Raw genomic sequence first — 22,530 nt, 5'->3', positions numbered from 1 at the left:
GGGGTTTCCTGCTCGCCCGGCGCGGCTGGGAGATGCTTCAGGAAAAAATAAAGTAAAAGTAAAAATATTTTTAAAATTTATGATAATGATAATAATGCTGCACGCAGCCGGGTGGGGGAGCGGGCGGCCCGACGGTTGCGCGGGGCGGGAGGAGGCGGCCGCTCGGGGCCGGGCCGGGCCGGGCCGGGGGGGCCGTGCTGAGCCGTGCCGAGCCGAGCCGAGCCGCGGCTGGGTGATGTCAGGCTCGAGGAGGAGCCTCCGCCGCCTGCCCTTTTACTTTCGGGCGCCGGCACTTGGCCGCAGCCTGCTGCCGCTGCTGGCCGCCCCCCCCCCCCATCCCCTCCGCTATGGGCACCCCGTACTTTTAAAGCCGGGGCGGCCGCCCTCTGCGCCGCCCCGGGGGGGGGGGCACAGTGAATTAATTAAAAATCGCTATTTCCGTGGTTATTCATTGCCCCGCTGCGGGCATGTGAACAACCACCCCCCCCCCCTCAACAACCCCCCCCCCCTCCCCATCCACCCCCAGCGCCATGCCGGCAGCTTGCACCCTGCTGCTGCTGCTGCTGCTGGGGCTGGGACTGGTCCCGCCGGCCGGGTCGCTGCCCCTCGCTTCCCCACGGCGTCTTCCTCCTCCTCCTCCTCCTCCTCCTCCGTCCCGAAGCTGTCTCAGCCACCCCTGCTCGCCTCCCGCCGGGGGACACGCCGGCAGCCCGGGTGAGTGCCCCGCTCCGCCGTGGGTTTGATGGGGATGGGGATGGGATTTGGTCCCGGCAGCGGTCGCGGGTGCGGCGGAGAGTACGCGGGGTCCCACGACGCGCGGGGTCCCCCGCGCGTCGTGGGACCCCGCGTACTCTCCGCCGCACCCGCGACCGAGGGTTGCTGAGCATCCCGGCATCACCCACAGCTGCATCCGCTGTGAAGTGCGACACCCCCCCCCCCCCCCCCCCCCCCAAATCCCTCTCTCTTTTTAACCTTGCCCAGCCCATCGTGGTACTGGCAAGCGCTTCCGTGGGTGAAGGTTTGGGATGGGAATCGTGGGTGGGAAACTGAAAACACGTTGTAGTTGCGTAGACTGACTCGAAAGCGAGAGGTGAAAACTTCACAGGGGAACTTGAGGAAGGCTTTTGTGGGTACCAGGGGCACAGCCAGTGCATCCACCCACCAAAATGTTTTCCAGGTGGGAAATCAGTGGCACCCATGGGTGGTCTTTGGGACCTGAGTCACCTACCGTTCATCTCCAGACATGCCCTCATCTTAGGTGCTGACCCATATCCAGGTGTGGGGACAGATGTCATCAGCTCTCTATAAATACCCTCTTTCTCTCTCTGCGTCGCCTACAGACTGTCGGATTAGTCACGTATAAAGTCACATTTTTCCTTGCATGCCACATCGGCAGTGTCGTTATCAGGAGCAATGACTAGTTTGGGGCTTTACAAATGACACTGAATTTGGTTTCAGCACAGGATAAACCATATTTTTCCCAGAACAAGCAGGGCTCATTTCAAGTGTCACCCACTAAATTGTTTCACTTACTTGCTGAAGAAGACGCATAGCTCTAAGGATGACTAATTCTTGATGAGTTTGGAAAGTGCTGGGTGTCTGCAGGTGGTATGAGGAAATCCAATATGTCAAATTAGTCCTGTGTAGGTTTTAAGTAGGTTTTAGGATTGATCGCCTGCCTGAGCTGGATCATCAATTTTCATCTTTTAATTTATGATGTGGAGAGAATATCATGCTTTGGTACTTGGGGTTAAGGTTACTTTCATAGAGCTATACAATTTCAGAAGATGTGACAAAACTATGTTTATAACATTTTAATTTTCTTCACAAACCCAAGGCGTGCTTTTGTGAGATGTATCCACACTAGACCAAATGTATAGTTGGGGATATCGACTGGAATGTACCCTGCAATGGATTAGAAAGTTCCTAACTAACAGTGTTTGTGTGAGAGCAGCCTGGTGACTAGGATACTGCACTGAAATGAAGGAGATTTGGGTCTGTTCCCAGCTCAGCCACTTCTTTGTGCCGCTCCAAGTGTCAGTTTGCCTTCCAAACCAGGAGAGAATAACTTTGTCTTACCTGCTACCAACCTTGTGAAGATAAAATCTGCAACTTGCCAGCAAAGTGCTTGCCTATTATTTGATGAGAGCTGCGCAAATTCCTTGGTGGACAGAAAAAAGTATTTAATTTCATCTCAGCTTTCAATCTGGCATCTTTTCCTGTGACCTTGATGACTCCTGAGAGTCAGCAGAGGAATGCATTTCCTTTGTTAGGCGTCTGAAAAACTCAAACTATCTGTCCACGTGCTGGAAAAGCCATTTGTCTGGCTACCAGCGTCTGGCCGCCCAGCTCAGCAGCGGAGGCTTTGCTCCGTGTAGCCTGTGCTCGGCAGCTACAGGTGCTCGTGAATTATGTCAGCCCCATCCAGAAGGAACAGGGGATGCATCGTGAAGGAATGATAAATAACGCGGCAGTAGCTCGCTCCCTAGCAAACGGCATCATGAATTACGCTGGGTCCTGACAGCTGCGATTCACTTGCTGTTAGCTACAGCTCTATGCTTGTCAGTCAAGGGAATTGTTTGGTGTTATGGGAGCGGGCTCGTGGGCTCTCCTGAATCACTCTCAGGTTGAGCTGTAGACGCTTGAGAAATCCCTGTTCTCTGTCTCACTGCTGCTTATACCCCTCTGAGATGTTTTTCATCTTTGAAAACGCCTGCTTGAAGCAGGGCGGGGGGGGAGCATTTCTTGGGAACCCATCACCCTGGCGCTACGTTGAAATGAAGATTACATCTCCATTTGAAACGAGTCTGAGGTTAGGCAGTGAAAGCCCTTTCTCAGGCAGGGCTTAGCAAGCAGATGGTGAGGCAGTGGGTGTAAGAAATGGGGCTTTTGAGTCTCTCACAAAGTGTGGAGCAAGGGAGTGGGGCAGGCTCCGGGCTGCCCTGGGGAGCCTTGCTGCCTTTCCCGGCCTGCCTACGCCTCGAACCACATCTGCTGTCCCTCCCTGCCAACCCCACCACGGGCTTGTCTGGTAAAGAAATGAGGACAGATGGTGTTCGCTTGTTGTTTAAAGTACAGGCTGAATCCGGGGAGAGGAACATAGGAAAAAAAAATAGGTGAAGCAGGAAGGAAGCAAGCTGGTGAGAACGAATTAAAGCATCGTCAAACCCCTCTGTGAAATTCCTCCTGGCAGCTGTTTTGCATGGGTGCTGGGCGAGCTGAGGGGCACCATCAGCTGCCAGCCTGGGTCGGGCGGGGATTTGGTTCCAAGCTCTGTCTTCCTTATTTCAGATTTCCCATCTGTAAAATGGGAATAATTTCAGTGACACCATGGGGGCAGCGGAGGTGGCACCAAGCCTCTGACAAAGTCACTATGGCTGGGATCTCCCCCTGTTTGTAGCTACAACATCCCTTTTCCCTTTACATCTGGCCCGCACTGATGCCAGCGCAGCACAGGGCTGCTGGCAGTGGGCTCGCCCTGAGAAGTTGATCTGCTTTTGTGCCATCTGTGTCCTTCCTCCCGTCCTTTCTCCCTCTCTCCGGTGCCAGCTGCCACCTTTCTTTGCAGCATCCCTGGTGGGAGCCCTGGGAGTGAGGTGTGAAATCACCCGAGAAGGAATCAGCTTAGCTTGCAGCAGAGATTTAGGCTGGCTGCTAGGAGAAACTTCCCAACTCTCTGAGGCACAGAAGTCTTCACTTATTTATGTATTTTTTTAAACTTTCTATCTCTGAAACTTTCTGTGTGCAGAAGAAGCAAGTTTAGGAGTGAGGGAGGAAGATTATGAGGATGCCTGTTTGCGCACAAGTATGGTATTGCCTCCAAACCTGCCTCAAATGTCACAGTACGTATTTTGTGGCTGCTGGGGGCAGAAGCCCAGCTCTCTGTGCAGAGAGGTGTAAGATGCTGCTGTTTAGCTTTGATAGGATTTCAGGTGACTGCTGGTGGTGCAGGAAGGATGCTTCCTCCCCCTGCGGCATGGGGACAAGGAAGGATCGCCTCCCGTGCCTCTGCACTGCTATCGAAAGACCCGTAGGCTGCAGGGTTTTCTTTTCTTGGGCATCTTTGCTGCTCCTCTCTGTAAGCTGTAAGCGGATTTGGTTGGTGTGCTGCAAACGTGAAGTCCCTGGAGCTGTATGGATTTAGCTCTGCTCCTTCAGGGTACATAATTAAAAGCAAAAAAGAAAAGAGAAGGAAAAAAAAGTTTCAGAAAAGGAGAGAGATAAGAGATTGGCTTCCCTGCCCATTCCCCATCCCGAGACCCTGAAGGTAACAAGTGTCGTGCACTGACTGGCTGGGTTACATCAGTCTGTAAAGGCACTTTGCATGATATTTAAGTGGTAAATGAATACGATCCGAGAGATAATTGTGTAACCCACCTGCCAGGGAGCACATAGCGATGCATATTGATTTACACCTCCGTACACAGCGAATGCGAGCGCTAAGCTGTGACCAGGGCACAGCAGGTAAGGGGACAGCTGCTGTCGCTAAAGCCTGTTACTGGGCTCTCCGCAAAGTTTCATTTCCCGGTAGCAAACCGCCAGAGCCAGCTCGCACCCGTTCAGCAGGCGTTCACAGCAGCCAGCGTCACTTCAGAGGGATAATTTAATTTGCTTTAATTTTCTCTTGTGGCTGGGAAGACGGGTGGTTGCTGCCATGTCTCAGCTGTGGAGGCTGATGCCAGCCTTGCTGATGCAGGGGTGCCTTCCTCAGGGAATATTGTTTTCAGTATCAAAAGTTGCAGATACTGATGAGTTTAGAGGAGCGTGGGGTTTCTGGGACAAGTTGCTTCCTTCACCTGCTCTTACAGATCCCAGTTTTTGGGCTGGCAGTCAGAAACCCTCTGTGATTGAGCTCCCAAGCTGTTCTGCGTGCTGCCTCCATCCTCCCCGTCCCATGTGTCTACAGGGGGCAGGTGACGGCAGGTGAGCGCGGTGCGGAGGGTAATTGCTCCATTACTGTCACATCCCGAGGAGGTGGCAGAGGCTTGTGCTCATTTAGCAGAGGGGGTGTGAGGCACAGAGAGGTACCAGGCTAGAAAGGCAGTTGGTCTTGGTGTGGTTGCAATGGGAAACGGGAACAGGCACCGCGGCGGCTGGAGCTGTGCCTGTGCGTCTGAAACGTAAAGCCGCATCTTCAAAGCTGCAGTGTTTCAGGCCATCCTGCAAAAGGGTTTTCGGGAGCTGTCTGAGCAATAGGGGATTGCTCTGTCCTGTGAGCCATCCCTTGGGCGAAAGCGGAGACCAAAGCCTGGCCGACTGTAGGTGCGTGCTGGCTGCCTGCTTGGGTGCTGCCACCAGCCAGCCTGGGCTGCGGGGCCGTGCACGGCTGCTGCGGGAGCTGCTGCTGGCCCTGCTCACTGTTCTTACGGCTTGACAGAAGCGGACTGAGGCCTTTGTAGCATCACTCGGGTCGTGATAGTTTTATTTATGGAGCATTCATCCAAGCTAATAAAAAAAAAAAGCACAGAATAAGGAACTATTTCAATTAACATGTTAATCAAGCCAATAAAACCTGTCAGTGTAGCAATAGTGTTTCTGTGCTGTGGTGTAGATACTAAGCACCACCGAAGTCTGTGGTTCCCCATCAACGGTAGCTACGCACCATTTCCAAAATAAGTATTGGTACAGAGTGGTAGGGCTTAGCTATGGCTGAGCCGGGTGCCCCAAACGCTGTCTTCCTGCCTCTGTCTGTGCTGCTGCAGGGAGGCAGGAGGGGGCACGGCGTGCTGCACCCAAACCGGCTGCCCCTGCTGTGTGTGGGGTGCTCAGGGCTGCAACCTCCTAAATACCCTGGGGGAGTGATCTGGAGCTGGATGGATCACAGACAGTGTAAACCCTCTGGATTCTGGTTTTGCTTCCCCACGTAGTTTCAAGACAGTTTCTCGGGTATGGGAGGTGAGGAGGGTCTGGCGGGTCGGGGTGTCTCTGTGCACACTAACGGCATCACTCACGCTCGGGCTGATCCACTCGGACACGCACAGAGCTCCTCTGGAAAGAGGCATGGCCAGATCCTGGCACCTGTTATGGTGTCTTTCTGCTGTTGCGATCATGTAAAGAAGCTTTCGGGGCAGTTTGACCAGCCAGAAGGTCAGAAGGTGCTCCAAGTGAATGAAAGGTTGGTCATTTGTAATATTTCCCTGATAACGTCCGGTACAAAATCCATAGTCTGTAGCTCGTGAGCAAGCTCGTCATGAGGCCTTAATACCCCAACCACAGGCCCTGTTATTTACATTCGATTGAAGATGTAGGTCATACGATATGTTTTTTCTCTTTCCTGAACGGCTGAGCATAAAAGGCAGAATCCAATTTTCAGTGGCAGTAGACCTGATTACAAATTCAAATTTTTATTTCTCGGAGCAGTTTTGCAACATTTGCATTGTGATTTGCTGTTTCCATAAATATTAGAGGTTCATTTGCTGGGATATTCATCCAGAGCAGATGCAAGAGGGCTACAGGCACAGGCTCAGTGAAAGAATGAAGTCTGTAGATGCCTATCAGGAGAAAATGGTTTTGGCACCTCTGACCACCCTTACCTCTTACCCTTTTCCGCATACATACAGCTGATGCGTGTACACCCATCACTATATATTTTTAATGCCCAGGTGTTATACCATAACATCCTGCTGCTTCAGCAAGGGTCATGGTTCGCTTACGGCTCTTTGATTATGCATAGAATTCGCATTCATCCTTTCAGGCTGAAATCATTCGCATCCGAGGATGAGGAGAGAACTTTCCCACCCAAAAGGGAAATGATGTTGCATTACTGAGCGACCAGCCCAAGAAATAATATAATCTTAGAAAAATGCGGTTCCCTCGAGTAAAGAAAGCTCTGCAAACTTCAGCTCCTCCAAGCTGTTAGTGTAGCTGTTGCTTGTGTTATAGTAATGCTGCTGTCAAACCCAGTCTACTGAAGTGCTCAGGAGAGAACAGGGGGAAAAGGGAATAAGAACCAGTCCGTGCCTAAAATGAGGACCTCTTGTAGGATCTGAATACTCTGAGATTTATAAAGCAGATTTGAGGATCTTGGGTCACATCCCTTCTTTGCTGTTAATTTGCTTTTTATCTCCATCGGGTGCTGGATGGGGTGATGGTCACCCCTGGTCCTGAAGAGGTTGGAGAAGGGGCAGGCAGAGTCGGGGTGAGTGGAGGGATCAGCTGGAGGCAGGTAAAACTACTGCAAGGTTTCCACTGACTGGGGTGCTGGGGTCTGCTTGTGTAAAACCCGGGGAGAAAGAGTCTCTTTTTTAGAGCTGTCACTGTTTGAGCAAACCCATGCAAGAGAAAGATATGTGATAAAGTCACTCCGTGAGCAGTACCTGTGGTTTGCTCTCTTCTGCTCGGTACAGGGTGGGTGATGTTATCATGTGCCGTGGTTGGTTTATTCTGGGCTCCATGGGTGCTGAGTGTGTACGTGTCCCACGGCCAGGGCATGAACCGAACCACAGGGACCCTCCTTGGTCTGGGTGCAGCAGCTCCCCAAGCCGGAAACTCACTGGAGTCTTCTTGAGTAAAGTGCCCATCTTCATGAACTTGCTGTCCTGGAGGTCTCAGCCTTCCGAGCTAATTTGCTTCAAGGTACTGGGTGAGGCAGACAGGAGGACAAGACCATGCACTCTCAGGAGCTTCATCTCTTCAGAAACCAGTATAAAATGCGTGAGATAAAAAAAAAACAAATCAACAAACCGAAGTCTTTTGAAAAGTGCTTGAAATGCAAACCCCAACCTATTTCCTATAAGCAGGATGCTTATCCTACAAGCTGTCGCCGCTCCTGTGCTGCTGCCCCAGTCCCTCCCGTGGCTTTGGATGAAGGTATTCCCTGTTGCCTGTCCTCCGCGCAGGCAGGGCTGTTGAGCAGGTTTATAGCTGCTTCTGCATCCGCCGTGCCCTTGACTTTGAATCATTTGATAAATAGTTTTGCAGTTGGTTACTTAAGCATCTCCCGAGCTGCAGTCAGCATCTCAGCTGTGGGCGAGGGAGCGCTGCTGCCAAAAGTCAGGATCTGTGTCGAGAGCCTCCTAAGGTTTGGCTGTCTTTCCTTAAAACCCCAACTCCTGGAGTTGTCGTTACAGGAGAATCGCTTAGAGCGGGAGAAAAAGAGCTTCTGGCTGTTGAGGTGGTAGATAACCTCCCCCCCCGAAAACGTGAGCAGCAAATCCAGGAGACACACAAGGAGTCCAGGCTGGCTGTATTTAAAAATACTGCTAGTTCAAAGCTGATCTCCAGAGGCTTTTGAGTGCAGACAGAGGGGCTGTTTCAGACACTCCTGCTTGGCAGGGCTCTGCCTGTGTGTCTGCAGGAGAAGTGCAAATGAAGCTCCACCGTCTTAATTGTCCTGCTCTGCTAGAAAAAGAGAGGGTGTGCAAAGAGGTGCTGGGCAATCCAGCAGGACAATTGGGTGGTTTTCTGCCCAGCTCTCTAAATACCTTGTGCAAGCACCTTGACCTTGGCAGATCTACTCTCCACTGGGAGAAGCAAGCTCCATCTGCCTTTTCATTCTTTGCAAGGATGTGAAGCTAGGAGGACTTTTAAAACTGCCTTCACAGCATCCTGACTGTGGTCTGGCCGATTTAAGCTGTTTGAGAGTGACCGTGTCACTCGCAATGCAACCAGATGCTGCAGGTCCTTCCCTTGGCCCTTCTGCGTGAGCAGCCAGTTTTGGACTCCCAAGTCAGCACTTTCCCCGGGAAACAGCGTGACCTTTGCAGTTCTTTCACCAAGGGAAACACGGAGATGTATGAGGGACCTTTTGCACAGTGGTTAGATGGCAATGAGGATCTTGCAGCTGAAGTTCGGGGAAAAAAAATACCCTTTTCTTTTTAACCCTGGGCTGATTTAGCTCTGGGATGAAATCAGCTGGGAAAGGACTGAGGAGGAATCGTCAATGGTCTGATAGATGAAGGGTTAACTGGGCAGGGTTAATGGTTGTCCCGGGGGTGCAGCCTAGGCTGCATCTCCCAGCAGACATCATGTTGCACACACTCATTTAGGGCGTTTTTCTCAGCATTTTTCAGTGTGGTGTGATGGTAGAGGTTTAAAAGGCCATTACAGGAATCAGCCTGACCTCTTGCCTCTATAACAAGGCGGACATCATTGTAAGTTCTGCTACCAGAACCACCCTCAGATTCCCTCAGGGATCTCCAGATGATGGAAGAAACTCTATGCAGGAGTTTTGGGCTGACAGACAGGCTCCTTTGGGTGACCAGTAGCAAAGGAGGGCTCTTTTTTTTCCTGAAGAGCATGCTAAAAGGCAGTTCTGCATCTGGAGTGACAAGAGGAATTTGGATCTATAGAGCACAATTATCCACGTCACCGCTTGTTAGGACGCTGGTGTTAACACCCTTCCTCTTGTGGAAAATCTCTTAAGCCCTGAGGACCAGCGTGAAACGTCACGCTCTGTTGAACTTTGCTGAAGCAGGGATGAATCACACTAAGTTGAAGATTTGGCTTCAATATATTATTGGAAAGATACTTTCTGTGACAGTCTAGCAGCAGGGTACTGCAGCCCACCCAGGGTGGCAGGACATGTCTTGGGGGGTGGAGTGTGCATAAGTTGAGGGGTGGAGGTTGGAGTTTGGATATTTGAGGAGTTTTTGGTTTGGGTTTGGTTTTTGACTGCTCTAGAAAAGCAAAAGGCAGGTCTGGAAGAGATCTCAAGCTATCTCCCAAGGGGTCTCAAGACATCTCCCCTTGTAGGATCACCCCAGAAGGTGGTTATCTAACACGTTTTTAAAAATTCACTCCAGAGAAAGGTGTCACAGCTTCTCTGAATAGCTGTCCCACTACATCCATGCCATTATAGGTAAGAAAACACTTTCTTATCAGGGAAACTCTAGCAGCTGGTAGTTAAACCTTCTGCAAAGAAAGATATCCCGTACAAGTGGTGGCCAGGTTTGACCCTGCATAACTTGTAAGATCTTATGAACTGACAAGTTAAGGTAATTTAACAATCTGGGGAGGTAACGTAAAAGGTAACCCTGTGTATTGAACTGATTTCTTCCCCTGTGATGGGAATCAATTTCCAGGAGTGGAGACATCAGCAAAACAACTGTGCATGATTTGCTTTCCTTGTCAGTTGGAATCAAGGACCCTGATTGTGGAGCATAATGCTGCTCTTGTAATTCAGCCTTTATCTTTGTGCCGGAGCTGGGCATAATTGTATCTGTGTCTGGAGGGACAAGGAGAAGGTTTCAGTAGCTGGTGCTCACAAAGGCATCTTTAGAAAGCTCCTTACCCCTGGTACAAGCTTGGAAGAGCTCAAAGGAAAATACCCCTGAGTAGCTTTAGGCATTTGAACAGTCATCATTGTTTGATTCAGATTTGGTTACAGGACTAACATCTAAATGTTAATTCTTTTTAGGACATTATCAGCTCTTTCAGCAAATGCAGAATGGGGCTGCAGTATTAGACTGGCAGCCAACCCTGCAGATAAAAACCCTTTGAAAGGATGTTTCTTAGGAGGGAAACTTGATCAGAGAGTGCAGAATAATTGTGAAGACGATCTTTTCTGAGGGACATGGAGCAAATACAATGCGTGAAGAAATCCAAATGAGGACCAGGAGGCTTCTGACCTGGGGAATGGGAGTACCAGCAATTTTGTGGCCTTGAGAATGGTCCATACCATGCAGATGGAGATCCTCATAATCCTGTCCTGCAAATTTCTGGTATGCCTGGAGATCCTACAGTGCTGGGTAAGCTGTGTCACATGCTGGGTTAAGACTGAAGCTGATGGTCACTTGATGGCAAGAGCATGCCAAGGCAGTTGGTGTGAAGCGGCTCTGTGCTGGGTGACATGGGTCAGCGTGTGGGAAGACGGGGTTTGGGTGCAGATTTCTGGCCTCTTGATCCTCTGCACTGCCTTGGTCAGCACACAGTGCCCGTATGCACCGAGGTAGGCTGTGACCTGACCCTGACTCCCTCTGAGTCCTCAGGGACAGCTCGGAGGGTCACAGCCCAATCCTGCCTTTCTCCATCACCCATTTCCACGGGGCTCAGTCGTGGGGCTGTCTGCTGCAGAGCAGAGACCTGCACGCAGCCACATGAATGTGTTTTGTTTTGAGCCTCTCCGAAACCTGTGCAGAAAGGCACTGGAAATGGTAAATCCCTTCCCCTCCGGTTCTCAGAAAGGAAACATGTGACTGCAGAGGCAGTGGGAGAGCAGTGGGGGACAGCGGGAGGGACGCCTGCTCCAGCCGCCCCAGGGCACGCTGCTCCTCTGAGGCGGTGGTGACTGTCTAGCGAGTGCCAGCAGGGAAGGACCTGGCTTGTCCCCTGCAAGAAGGAGGTCCGGCGCCATCCTGAGCCCTGCCACTGCCGCTTCCGGCAGCAGATCGGTGCGGTGTCATCTAGGAAATGCGATTTAGATCATCATCCTTTTGCAGCAGATGGGGGAAGGGAGGTGGGGGCCCTTATCTCTTCTGGGGATTAATTTCTCTTTGAGCTGCTTTATTTTTTTGCCTGTTTGCTTTTTCTCCATCCCGTCCCAAGTCTCACTGTCCCTTGCTGGAAGAGTAGGAGCCACAAGAGCATCCATGGTTGCCACTGCCACAACACCGTGCCCTGCATCCCACCTTCAGCTGGGAGGCAAGAGCTGGGTGTAAGGCTTGGGCTGCCATCAGTTTTACCCTGGGATGGGGTTGGATTTTGCTAGTCTACATGGAGGGAAGAGTCTAGCAAGCCTTGTATCTGTAAGTCACCAAACTTCATCCACCCCTTGGTGGCCTTGTGATCCTCCTGCATCCGAGAGGGCCCTTCATCCCTCTTGTCCCCACCACATCCTTGAGAAGTTGCTCAGTCCCCAGGTTGGTCATCATCGCTGGTGTGGCTGTCGGCCAGCAAAGCTCTTTGGTGTGTGCTTAGCGTTAAGCACGGAGAATAGTTCCCCAGGGAGCTCTTCTTAAGTGCATTGCTGGAGCGAGGCTTTGGTCAAGACACTTGGACCACCGTGCAGTGGTGGGCAGCATCATTTAGACCCCAGGGACCCATGGCAGCTCCTGGCATGGCATCTCAGCATGGCAACACCCCTTTTCCTAGTGCCTCCTCCACCTTCCCAGTATTTATTGTCCCCCATTGCTGTGGGAAGCAGCTCCTGGGCTCAGACCACTTTGGAGCAGAGACCTGTGGTTTTATTTCAGTCTCTGACATGAAAATACCGCCTTGTTTTCTCCTGGGTCTGCAAAGGGACGGAGTTACTGGTTCCTGGGCAGATGGCTCCTGCTGCATGTATGCTTCACACTGCCGGGCATCGCTTTTTGATGTGCGTTGAGCTTTTGTGCAGAAAAATCTGTGCTTCAGCCCATAGTTCCCGTGGTTTTAAGCACAAATAACCACAAATAACAATAGTTTGGGTTTTTTTTTCCCCTGCAAGATCCGTTTAAGTCAAATACAAGTCACTGAGCTTATACTGGGAGTAAATAAGCTACATGGAATGACTCTGGTTCTACATGAGGTCAGACAGAATGAGCTAATGCTCCCTTCTGGCTTTGAAATCAAACTTTTCAGAAAGCAAAATTTTATCCTGCAGCTTCTAAGCTGCTAGCACCTTTCCATACGGAGGAGCCTGGGCCCCAGCGCTGCGCAGTGCTCTGCACCTTGTGGGGCTGCTCACCCCCTTATCGCTGAAATACAGCCCTGCTTGGAGGCATTTTTCTTATATTGCCAGTTTAAATGAATGTGGGCAGCTGCTGGGGGCATGCGATGGTGCAAGAAAGTCATACAATGGATTGTGATGCCCTGGTTAACATGCAAAGGGTGATTAATTTGTCCGTAGCAGCAATGGGATAGCTTCCCTGGAAATCGTAGAATCATAGAATGGTTTGGGTTGGAAGGGACCTCGAAGATCTTCTAGTTCCACCCCCTTGACACCGGCAGGGACACCCTCCAGGTTGCCCACGTGAGATTTCTTTTACCAATTGCAAACCTTGCAGACAAATTTCAGATTTCTGAAACTATTTGTGTGAGACCTCTGGAGAAAGGTCCGTGTTAGAAATTGTCACGTGCTTACAAAAGTCAGCAGCGGCATCATCCTGCTCTCTCCAGCTCTGTTTCTTTCCACTTAACCAACACTGTACACACTGCCGTGGCTTTTTTTCCTCCTCCCCCCCCCAACCCCCCCTTTCTTTTTTGCAGCCAGGATGTTTTTTCTTGCCTTTTTATTGTTCCAGTGACCTAGCAACTCCACTTTGGTGGAGGCCTGCCAGGAGACTTCCTCCCCAAGCCGTCTGACAGTCTCCAGCGCACTGCCCTCGGATGGGAGCAGAAGTTAAAGTGACACCGGGCTGCGTCCCTGCACGGCTTTTGCTCTGCCCTCGCGAGTGCCGGCGAGGGTGCTGCTGCCTTCCCGCCGAGCAAAGCTTCCAGGGGACATTAAAAACCCTGGAAAAAGGAAGGAGAAGCGCTGTGTGGGTGATATTTTCTGTAACGTTTCTGCAGGATGTTATGGAAAAGCCTGGAGGGTTTTAGAAATGAGTTAGGTGGTGCTGGGATTGAGCATTTGGGATCCGCGGTGCAGGCAGGGTGGTTTGGAGACATTTCAGCATCGCGGGGCGGCGGGAGAGGGGACAGAGAGGAGGTGCGAGTGCTCAGAGAGCTGTGCCGTTTGGGAGATATTTTTTGGCTTATTTTTATTAATGTTTAATGAAAACAGTGAGAAAGAAATCCCTTTGGTAAGTGCTCCTGGGCCCCATCAGCTGGTGCTGGGGCAGAGCTGCCTTCCACCCCCTGGGGCTGCAGGGGCTTTTCCCACATTAACACCGGGAGACATCGCCATGGCGGGGGGGAATGCTTCTGAGGTAGAAAATACACGAGCCGACAGGCAAGCAAATACAGCTAATTTGGACTTTCTGCGCAGCAAAGGGAGAAAGGACACTGGTCCCAGAGCCCTGTGGAGCCTCAGGCTCGGTCCCCTCTTTGCTGGCTGGCTGGACTGGGATTTTACTGGGGTTTTGGCATGATTATGGGTTTTTTAGGAGAATGGGCAGTCATGAGACAGCTTATCCCTGTTGGAAGTGAACTTGTATTTTAACATGTTTTCCAAAGACTTGACAATAAAACAGGACTCTTTTTTTAATTCAGTTGCCAAAAGCTATTTAAAAACAAAAGCTCATGAAAAGAGGTTTATGGCGCTGCTCTGAGCCCTGGGGTGGTGGTTTTCAGGCAGCGTGGGTCCATGTGGTCCCAGGGATCTGTGGATTGAACCCAAACTGTCCTGGAAAGATGAGTAAGAAGCTCAGGGTTTCACAGGCTTGAGCTGGTGATCTGGGAGCCTGCACCTCCCCAGGGAAATGTTTAGGATGCCAAAATTAAGAGGCTGGAAACCACTGGATAAGCAGGACAATATCCTGTCCCTGTATGTGCAGGTTTTATCCTTGGTTGCAGGCAGGCCGTATGCATGCACCCCATGCTTTTGGAAACGCTAAATGGTTTGGAGTACTTGTTTCTCTGCTTTAGGGTACTGCTCTTAAGAGCAATAATTGCATCTTTTTTTGGTTTGTTTTGGGGTTTTTTTTGTTATGGCATCTCTGAGCATCAGGCTCTGGGATCATGAAAAAAAGGGTAGGAAGCAAAAATGGCCTTTAGCATCCTCCGTGGTTTTACAGGTCCCAGAGGGGAAGTGGTGTGGAAGTGGAGTGTGGTTTTGTCTCATAGAGCAGCACTGCAACCAAAGCGCCGTGGCCTGGTGTAGGAAGGGCTGAGGACGATGCCGATGTCCCTTGCCCCGTGGAGACCCATCACCCGTAGGGGCTCAGTAGGCATTAACCACCTGGACCTTGTCAGAGCCTGCACGGTCTGCTGCTGGCATCAAGCCCCCATCACCTTTTTTCAAGCTGACATACTAAAGCTCCAGTCACCTTTGGTGGTTGGATAAATCCTTTACATTACAGTTAAAATTATTTAAAAAGTCCTGCAAATTTCTGTCCTGCTCTGCCTGGAACCTGGTGGGGAGGGGGCGAGGAGCATGAGGACCAGGGCAAGGCACGGCCAGGGGATGTGTCCATAGGTTACCCCATCCAAACCAACCCCCGCAGCAGGAGGGGAAGCGCTGGCAGGGCTTTCCTGCACCTCTTCTCTTCCCCACCCACCCTCTCTTCCCACCTTTCTTCATCCAGCCTGAGTAATTCCTTTTAGTAATATCAAATTAGCAAAAAAGGGTTGACCGCATGTGGTTAAAAACCTCTTGCATTCTTCCCGTGCTTAGCGCACACGAGGGACCTTCCCCAAGCAATATTATCAGTGTGTTTACGCTCCGCTGACCCCTCTTGAGTACAAAAATTTTTTTTAAGCTCCATTTCAGCCCCCCCCTTTGCACCCCCCCGCCTCAAAATGCTTCTTTCAGGGCAAGAACAAGGAAGGAAATTGAAAATCCCAGAGAGCCCTGGACAGTCCAGATTTAGGGCTGTAGCTTTTGTTCGCACAAACTCACTTGGCTTCTAACCGGCCTCCGCCCATGATCCCGACATCCGCAGCAGCCGTTCAAAACACAGCACAGAGCCCGGCCCCGGCGGGGACCGGCAGCCACCCGTGCCACCCGCTGCGGGGCCGACAGCCCCGGCTTCGCTTCCCGCTTCTCCTCCCTCGCAGCCTGCCTTTCTTCCTAACCTTTTCCTATAGCAGGCAAGGAGTTTTCTAAGTTGAGATGAGTTTTATTTTTTTTCCCTCTGCGAGCCTCAGATGATGTTAAGATTATGCAACCTTAACAGATGTGGGCTTTATAATTATAGCTGCCTGTCCTCGGGAGGAGCCTGCTTTAGCTTCACGCACGCTCGGCTCAGCATGGGATGCTCCCGGGGTGGCCGTAGCCCTGGCAAAAGAGCCGCTGCATGGGTGGCCATACCGGGAACGGTCCCCAGGGAATCGCCACCCTCCCTCACCGTGAGGAGGGACTGCTCTGGGGTGAAGGGCTGCTCTGGGCAGCTAAGCAACCGCTCTTGGCTTTCCTTGTGTGCAAACACAGATTAAATCTGCGTTCCTTGGTCAAGGGAGTATTTTTCTGCCCTTTGAGAGGAAAAAAATCCTTTCTGCAGGAAAGCAGCAGGACTGGGATAGGTCATGGTGCGCCTTGGCTGGCTGCGATGCTCCTGCCAAATGCTGTCTGTGGGGATCCTGCTCCTCTGGCGTTAGCAGGATACATCCCTCCTCACTCCCTGCCCTAAAATGTCCGTGAGCAATCACAGCCGCTGCTAAAAACTTGCAGTCTTGTGCTTTTTGGTGTTGTGCTGTCCCGTGGTTGAGTCTTGAGCATCACCATGACGTTGCTGCAGCAGCAGCCGCCTCGTGTCCAGGGCAATGCCCGTGCTGCACTCAGGGATGGAGACAGAAAATTGCTGGTCCAAAAGGGATTTTTCAGGAGTCTCACAAGGTAGACATCCAGCTGGGCTGCCAGGGGCAAACCTAAAGCCTCGAGAAATCAGCTGGAACTTGATCTGTTTGTCCTGGCCACGTTATAACCCAGCTCCCAGCAAGCTGCAGACTTGTTATGCTTGCGAAGAAAAAGTAACTCCGAGCCTCGACCTGTCTGGTGAGCATCACTGCTAGTTTTAACTGGGAAGGAAAACACCGGTCTGGCGGGTGGCAGGAGGGGTTTGCGCTGGAAGTCAAATATTTCTCTTGACGGCTGCGGTCGCGTGGAGTTAAGCCACAGAAAGCAGTTGGCAGCTTAGGATGTGACGAAATTGTTAGTGACAAATCGGTACCTGAGCTAAAGGGCTGCTCTCCTTTAAGCCTTTAATGCATCAGGGGAGGCCAGATGGTCCTGCACGTATTTTTTTGGAAGAAGTTTGCATCTGGTCCATCCGCTCCCGCGGAGGGTCATTTTGAAGGCTAACTTCTGTAGGCAAGTCAAAGAGGAGTTTGCGGTTGTCTTACACTTGTGGCAGGTTTGATGGCTCTGTGATGAGCTAAGACTTCATGTCTATTTTGTTGAGCAGCCTGATTTTTTCGAGTTTCCTTACTACATGCTGTGGGTTGCTTTTTCCAGCATGGCTCATGCTCTGTACCCACCAAACTGGGCAGCTGAGCCCATGCTGGCACAAGGTTTTCCTCCCTGCACCAGGGCCTGGCATACCTTGCAGGACAGAGTTAAAAATGCCAGATGATTCTAAAAGAGCCTGTGTAAATAATACCTTCTTATTCAGCCCGACCACTCCCTGGCTGCACTCACAGCCAGGTTTGCTGGTGCCCATGGTAAGGGGAAGGGTTTTGCCTCCTTTTATTCCCAGCAGCTCTGCAGAGCCAAAAGAGGATAGAGAAAACTTCCAGGTGAATTTGCAGGGCAAACAACAACCAGACAAGCAACCACCAGCATTTTACTTTTGAACTGGTTGCATTCAATCAAGGGTTGTAGCTGTAGGTACTGCTTGCTGGCATTTCCAGGGTTATTTTTAAGAAGTGGCAATTAAATGCCTGCTGCAGTGCCCCGCTATATATTTTAGCGTGCCTGGCTGGAGCCCTTGTTGACAAATGACTTGGCAACCTGAGAAAGCAAATTTCCCTCTGTCTGTGCTCATCCCCTAAGGGTTTCTTTAAGCATCTGCTGCTTTGCCTTTTTTCTGTGCAGGAAAGCCAGCTGCTGGGGCACAGTGAGCATGGGCTGCACAGCTGAAAGCTTTTAGCGAGGGGGGAAAGGAGAGAAATTCAGTGCGCCGCCCTCCAGCACACCCAAATTTTTCAGCGTTGGGGCTGCTATAAATGGACTTGAGGGCTACAATTACAGGCTGGGTATTGGCTTGCAAACGAGCGTAGCAAGCGTCCCTTTCGACTTCGCATCCCCTCGTCCAAATGACGACAAGAAGCAGCTTGTTACACGGGACAGGAGGTGGCTCACAGCAGGCTCCAGGCGGCAGCGGCTGCTCGCGAGGTGGGCGTTGCAGCCGTGGCTAGGGCTCTCAGTAAAGGCACCCGAAGGGCTCTGCTCCACTGCAGCTCTTGTCTTCGTGGGCCTCGTGGTGCTCAGACTCCCAGGATGAAACGCAGACTGTCCTACCCAGATACCTCTTTTTTTTCTTGGTGAGTTCCCACCGAAGCTATTGCAGATGGAGAGAGGAGACCGCTCCTGGAATTGCCACCGCTGCCGTGGGTGGTACAGCAACCCCGAAGGAGATGCGCAAGGCAAGGAGGAGTAGGTGTCCCGTGGGTGTTTCTCCAAGGCACAGATTTCTTACAGAAGGTGCTTGGAGGCCAAGGACAGATGTGCAAGGCTTAACATTCAACATCAGAGCTTTTGGGCAGGGCCTGAGCGGTGTCTTTAGCTCCTGCCTGTGTATCATCTGCAGCCCGGTTTTGAGATGCCATGTGCGTGACAGGCAGGACATGTCCCATAGCCTGGTGGATCTCCAAGCTGCAAAGTGGGGAGAGTTCCCCTCCCAAAATATGTCACTTTTCTCAATTTCTTGGGAGGTTTCAGAGCCTGTCACCCTACACTGGAGTTTCCCTAGCCAGGCTCCCATTCTGCCCGCTCAGCAAGGCGAGCGTGCGTTGGGCTACTCCAGCCCAGAGATTGCATCTTGGTCATAAGGAAGATAATGACAAAACTGGGATCTTGCTGTTTCAGATGATGCAGCTGCGATTTGGACTCGCTTTGACTTGTTGTGGGCTTTGAAGAGCACCTGAGGCTGCAGTGCCTGCAAAGCCTCGGGGCTGGAGCAGAGCAGGGACGGTTGCTGCTGGTTTTCACATGAGTGATGTGCAGGGAAATCCTCACGCAGCCCTGGTTGGTAGCGCAGGCTGGAAACCCCAATTCCCCCGGCAAATCCCACTGGAACTGCTCACGGCAGCTGTCACTAGATGCTGTGCTCCAGGCGGTACCAGGCTGGATGGCAGCTCCAAGGCTGAAGCTACAGCTACTGCACCGAGTCCTGCTGCTGCCGCCGGCAGTCAGCATTAATGATTGAGCCGAGAAGTTGGCTACTGAGTAACGTCTTCCCTCTTCGCTTGAGGCCCAATTTGGGAACATGTTTATATTCTAGAGATGCACACAGCCATCTGTGTGCTTTTGGAGATCCCCTAAAGCGTGTAATGCCTGTTGATGTCCCTGGTAGAAGTAGTTTCTGGGTCCATGAGGTACAGCAGATGGTAGAAATGCAGAAGCAACTTGTGCAAAGAGGGGATGAGATTGCTGTTGTTGCACATCAGCATGGTGGGTAGTGAGTGGATGGAGAGGAAAAGCTAGTGAAGCTAAAGGGTAATGCTAGCTTGGGAACCAGCATTTATTCCATAAATGTGTTTATTCATTTTCTAATGAAATGCGAAAATGATTCTGGATGATAGGAAAGGTGAGAGTTTGGAGCAGCTTCCAGCAGGAGCAAGAGAGCAAACCCAAACACGTTTAGGATGGAGCAGGACCTACACACTCCTCCCATGGACTCCACACTGCACGTATCTCCATCGGTTATTTGTTTAAGACTTTCTTTTTGCTCCTTTAAAGATTTATTTCTCGTAACACACACAAAAAAGCATGGGGGGTACTGAATTGAATTAACCTTGCACAGAAAGATGGGTTTCGCCATTTGGCCCCACAGACCAATCTAATTTCCACTGGTGTGAACCCAAAAATAAATTTCATATCTATGTTTTGATTATGCAATTTTTTTCTATTGTAAATGAGATCAGAGCTTAGCCTCGGTGTTACTGCAACAAGCCATGCCTGCATATTCAGTATTGATGGGATTTTAATCTTGTTTTTCCTTTCAGTCATTGAAAGCAGCCATCAGGTGAGAAGAAGTTCAGATACGGAGATAAGGACTTCTGGTCCTCTCATGGACACCGTGGAGCTGGTGATGACGCTGGCTGGGAGCAGGGAGGGGGCATCGCTACCTGCCAGGCACGGTGCGGTGCCCGCGGTGAGCGGCGTCATGGGACATGTTGGTTCCCCCACCGGCAGTGGGGATGTCACCCCACCAGAAGCAGGACCCCCAGACAGCCCGTCTGCCAGGACGGCAACCCACCTGCCCACCCGTCACCATCCTCCCGGTGAGTTTCATCAATGCGAGAGTCCCCATTTTCTGTACCCAGCCCATGGACCGAGCATAGCCAGTGGGTCAGGAATTATTCCCACATCGCTGCTAGAAATTCAGATTTTTGGAAGAAATCCAGTCCCAGGAAAGCTGATTTTTTTTTTTTCTTTTAACATTACAATGAAGGTGATTCTTGGGAGCTGCTGCTGTTGTTACTCACCACCCAGCAGCACCCCAGGGAGTCCTGCCCATCCACAGAGCTTGAAGGCTGCACGCAAAGCGGAGACCCCCCGGCATCCCCACACCTCCTCCCAGGAGGAGCTGAACCCCAACACAAACCCAACCTAGATTTTAACTGCCTAAGTTAAAAATATCTGACCATCTGCATCATGATTTGTAGCTGAGGTCCTCACATGGGAATTGTGCAACATTTACCTTTGGGCTTGTTCGTAATCTTCACCACATTTGGTCATGAGTAAACCAATGTATTTTTTTAAGAATGCACTAAATCAAAGCCTGGTTCTCACACTGTGCTGATTGCCCTGTACCCACCTCAGTTTTTTTTCTTACTATCCCCGGATGACATAAGTGTCTTGCTGAGATGAGCATAGAAGTTTTTAATTTTTTAATTCCTCATTTTTTTTTCCTGCTTCGGGACTAGAGTGTGGAGCTGGCCTGTCCAGGCTGCCAGCTGCTGCCTATCCTGGTGTAAGCTCCTTACTGCCTTCTGCATTTGTAATGTTTATTTTTTTAAAAAAATCTGTGTTTCTTTTGCCATGCACAAATGAAGACAAGTTTTGAAATACCGATTTTTTTTGGTGACAGAAACCCTCTGTTGCCAGCAGTCCCTCTTGCACTGTGCTCTGTGTTAAACAGAGGAGACATGAGGGATGCAGATGGGACCCTACCTATTGCTTATGGGAGGGCTGGGTACCACTGCGAGTGATGCTGCTGCCACCGCAGCCGAGACAAATTAACTCATCCAGGGGGAACATGACACTCCCTGCATTGCTTTCCAGCCGCTGGAAGCCATCACCATGCTGCGGGCAGCCAGGAGAGAGGCAAGAGGGCTCTGGCTTCTCCCAGCACCCCTGCAACTGCCGAGAGCATGCCGCCAGTTTGGGCAGCCGTCAGCACCAGTTCGACCGAGAGGATGCTGAACGGGAGCCGTGGGGCCTGGGACATGGTGGGGTTTGACAACGAGACGAGGACAGTGCTGCTGCCTTCATCTGTGGAGACTCGTCACCTGGGTGAGCCATCCCAGTTCAGCCTGGGAACAAGGTGGATGCTGTTCCCTGGAGAACCTGGGCATCGGTTAAGCCTGGCTCCCCTGCCTTGCTAGAGCTTTGTGTGCTGGATCCAGCCCTCCATCCTCACCATGCGCTCAGCGCGGTTTTCTGGCTTGCTTCATGCACGAGGGTGGAGAGAAGGATCTGTGCGGCTTCTCCTGGCCTTGAAAATTATGAATTACTCGGTGCAGCTCCCAAACACGAATTTGCTGTAGGCAGAATACAGGCAAGGGGACTGCGGGCTGCGGGGGAAGGTGGAAGGTGACAGCGGAGGATGCTGGGTGGGCAGCGCAGCCCGTCTCTGTGCTCTCATTTACTTTCCCCTGTTGCCTTGCAGACACCGGCGGCCCCTCTCGACCGGCGAGTGGCTGGGTGGGCACGGAGCCGCCTGGCAGCCCTCCCACGGGCACTGCAGCCACTTCACCCAGCTCCTCGGGGAGCATCGGGGGGACGCTGCGGCTCCTCCCCACCACCCCCCTCCCTGGCTCTCCGGGGCAGTCCCAGTCTTCCCCCCAAGCCTCCAGTACCCAGACTGGTGCAAACCGCATCGTGCTACACCCCAGGGATGTCACGGGGGACTCCACAAGCCCTTCGCTCACAGTATTGCCTGCCACAGACAGTGCTTTTGGAGGTGAGCTTTGCTGGCCCACGGATTTGTTTTATAGCTTTAAAAAGCCTTTATATAGCTTTTGCTTTCTTGAAACAGAGAAAATGCTGTATTTTGTATGATGTGCTCTGTTTGTTATTATTTGGATGGTTAGCTGAAATTCCCTGCCAAAAGTAGAAAAAAGCAATGGAAAAAAATAATTTGGTCCAAAAAACCCCCAACACTTTCCACTTTTTAAAAAAAAAAAAAAAAGAAGAAAAGTCTTTGGACCTTATCACTGTGTTTTCGGCAGGGTGGGTATCTGCAGCTGCAAAATATCTCGGCTTGTTCAGTGCCAGCTGCAGAGCAAAGGCAAGGTCCCAGCCCCGTCTGAGCTGTGTGTCCCACCTGAGTGGTGCTGTGGTGGGGCGTGAGGTTGGTAGCCCACGCTCACAGCCATGCCGGGTGGGTTTGCTCTCGGCTAGACAGGGTGAGACGCCTGTGCTTCAACAACCCGTACAGGACAACAAACCTGAGATCCCTGGGCTCCGCAGCTTCCCCTCGCTTGCTTTGCAAGCAGCTAATTTCTGGAGCTCTCAGAAACGGAGACTTTGCCCCACTCCACATGAACTTACTGAAAACCTTGGCGTTGCTGAATCCTTGTCCTGTGCCTGGGGCTTGCCAGGAGCAAACACATCTTCAGGGTTCT

The 22,530-nt window shown here is 51.4% G+C and overlaps 1 protein-coding gene across 9 annotated transcripts in view; it reads left to right on the top strand.

Annotated features, from left to right (window-relative positions):
- Positions 1 to 275: 275 nt before the first annotated feature.
- The window catches only part of HEG1 (heart development protein with EGF like domains 1), a 56,646-nt gene continuing 34,391 nt past the window's right edge, over positions 276 to 22,530 (top strand). For 4 of the 9 annotated variants that reach the window (XR_012836169.1, XM_075757098.1, XM_075757102.1 and 1 more), the window contains exons 1-4: positions 276 to 714; positions 19,684 to 19,962; positions 20,966 to 21,196; positions 21,573 to 21,866. Coding sequence is in view for 7 of the 9 variants with exons in the window: in XM_075757098.1 (XP_075613213.1) it covers positions 531 to 714; positions 19,684 to 19,962; positions 20,966 to 21,196; positions 21,573 to 21,866 (988 nt within the window). In the remaining 2 variants the exon portion in view is untranslated. The remainder of the gene's footprint in view (positions 715 to 19,683; positions 19,963 to 20,965; positions 21,197 to 21,572; positions 21,867 to 22,530) is intronic. The other 5 variants (XM_075757101.1, XM_075757100.1, XM_075757104.1 and 2 more) reach the window with 2 other exon arrangements.

This window comes from Balearica regulorum, chromosome 6 (assembly GCF_011004875.1).
Source record: "Balearica regulorum gibbericeps isolate bBalReg1 chromosome 6, bBalReg1.pri, whole genome shotgun sequence".
Taxonomy (NCBI): Eukaryota; Metazoa; Chordata; class Aves; order Gruiformes; family Gruidae; genus Balearica; species Balearica regulorum.
Note: the sequence above shows the minus strand (reverse complement) of the source record. Positions and strands in the feature narration are given on the sequence as shown.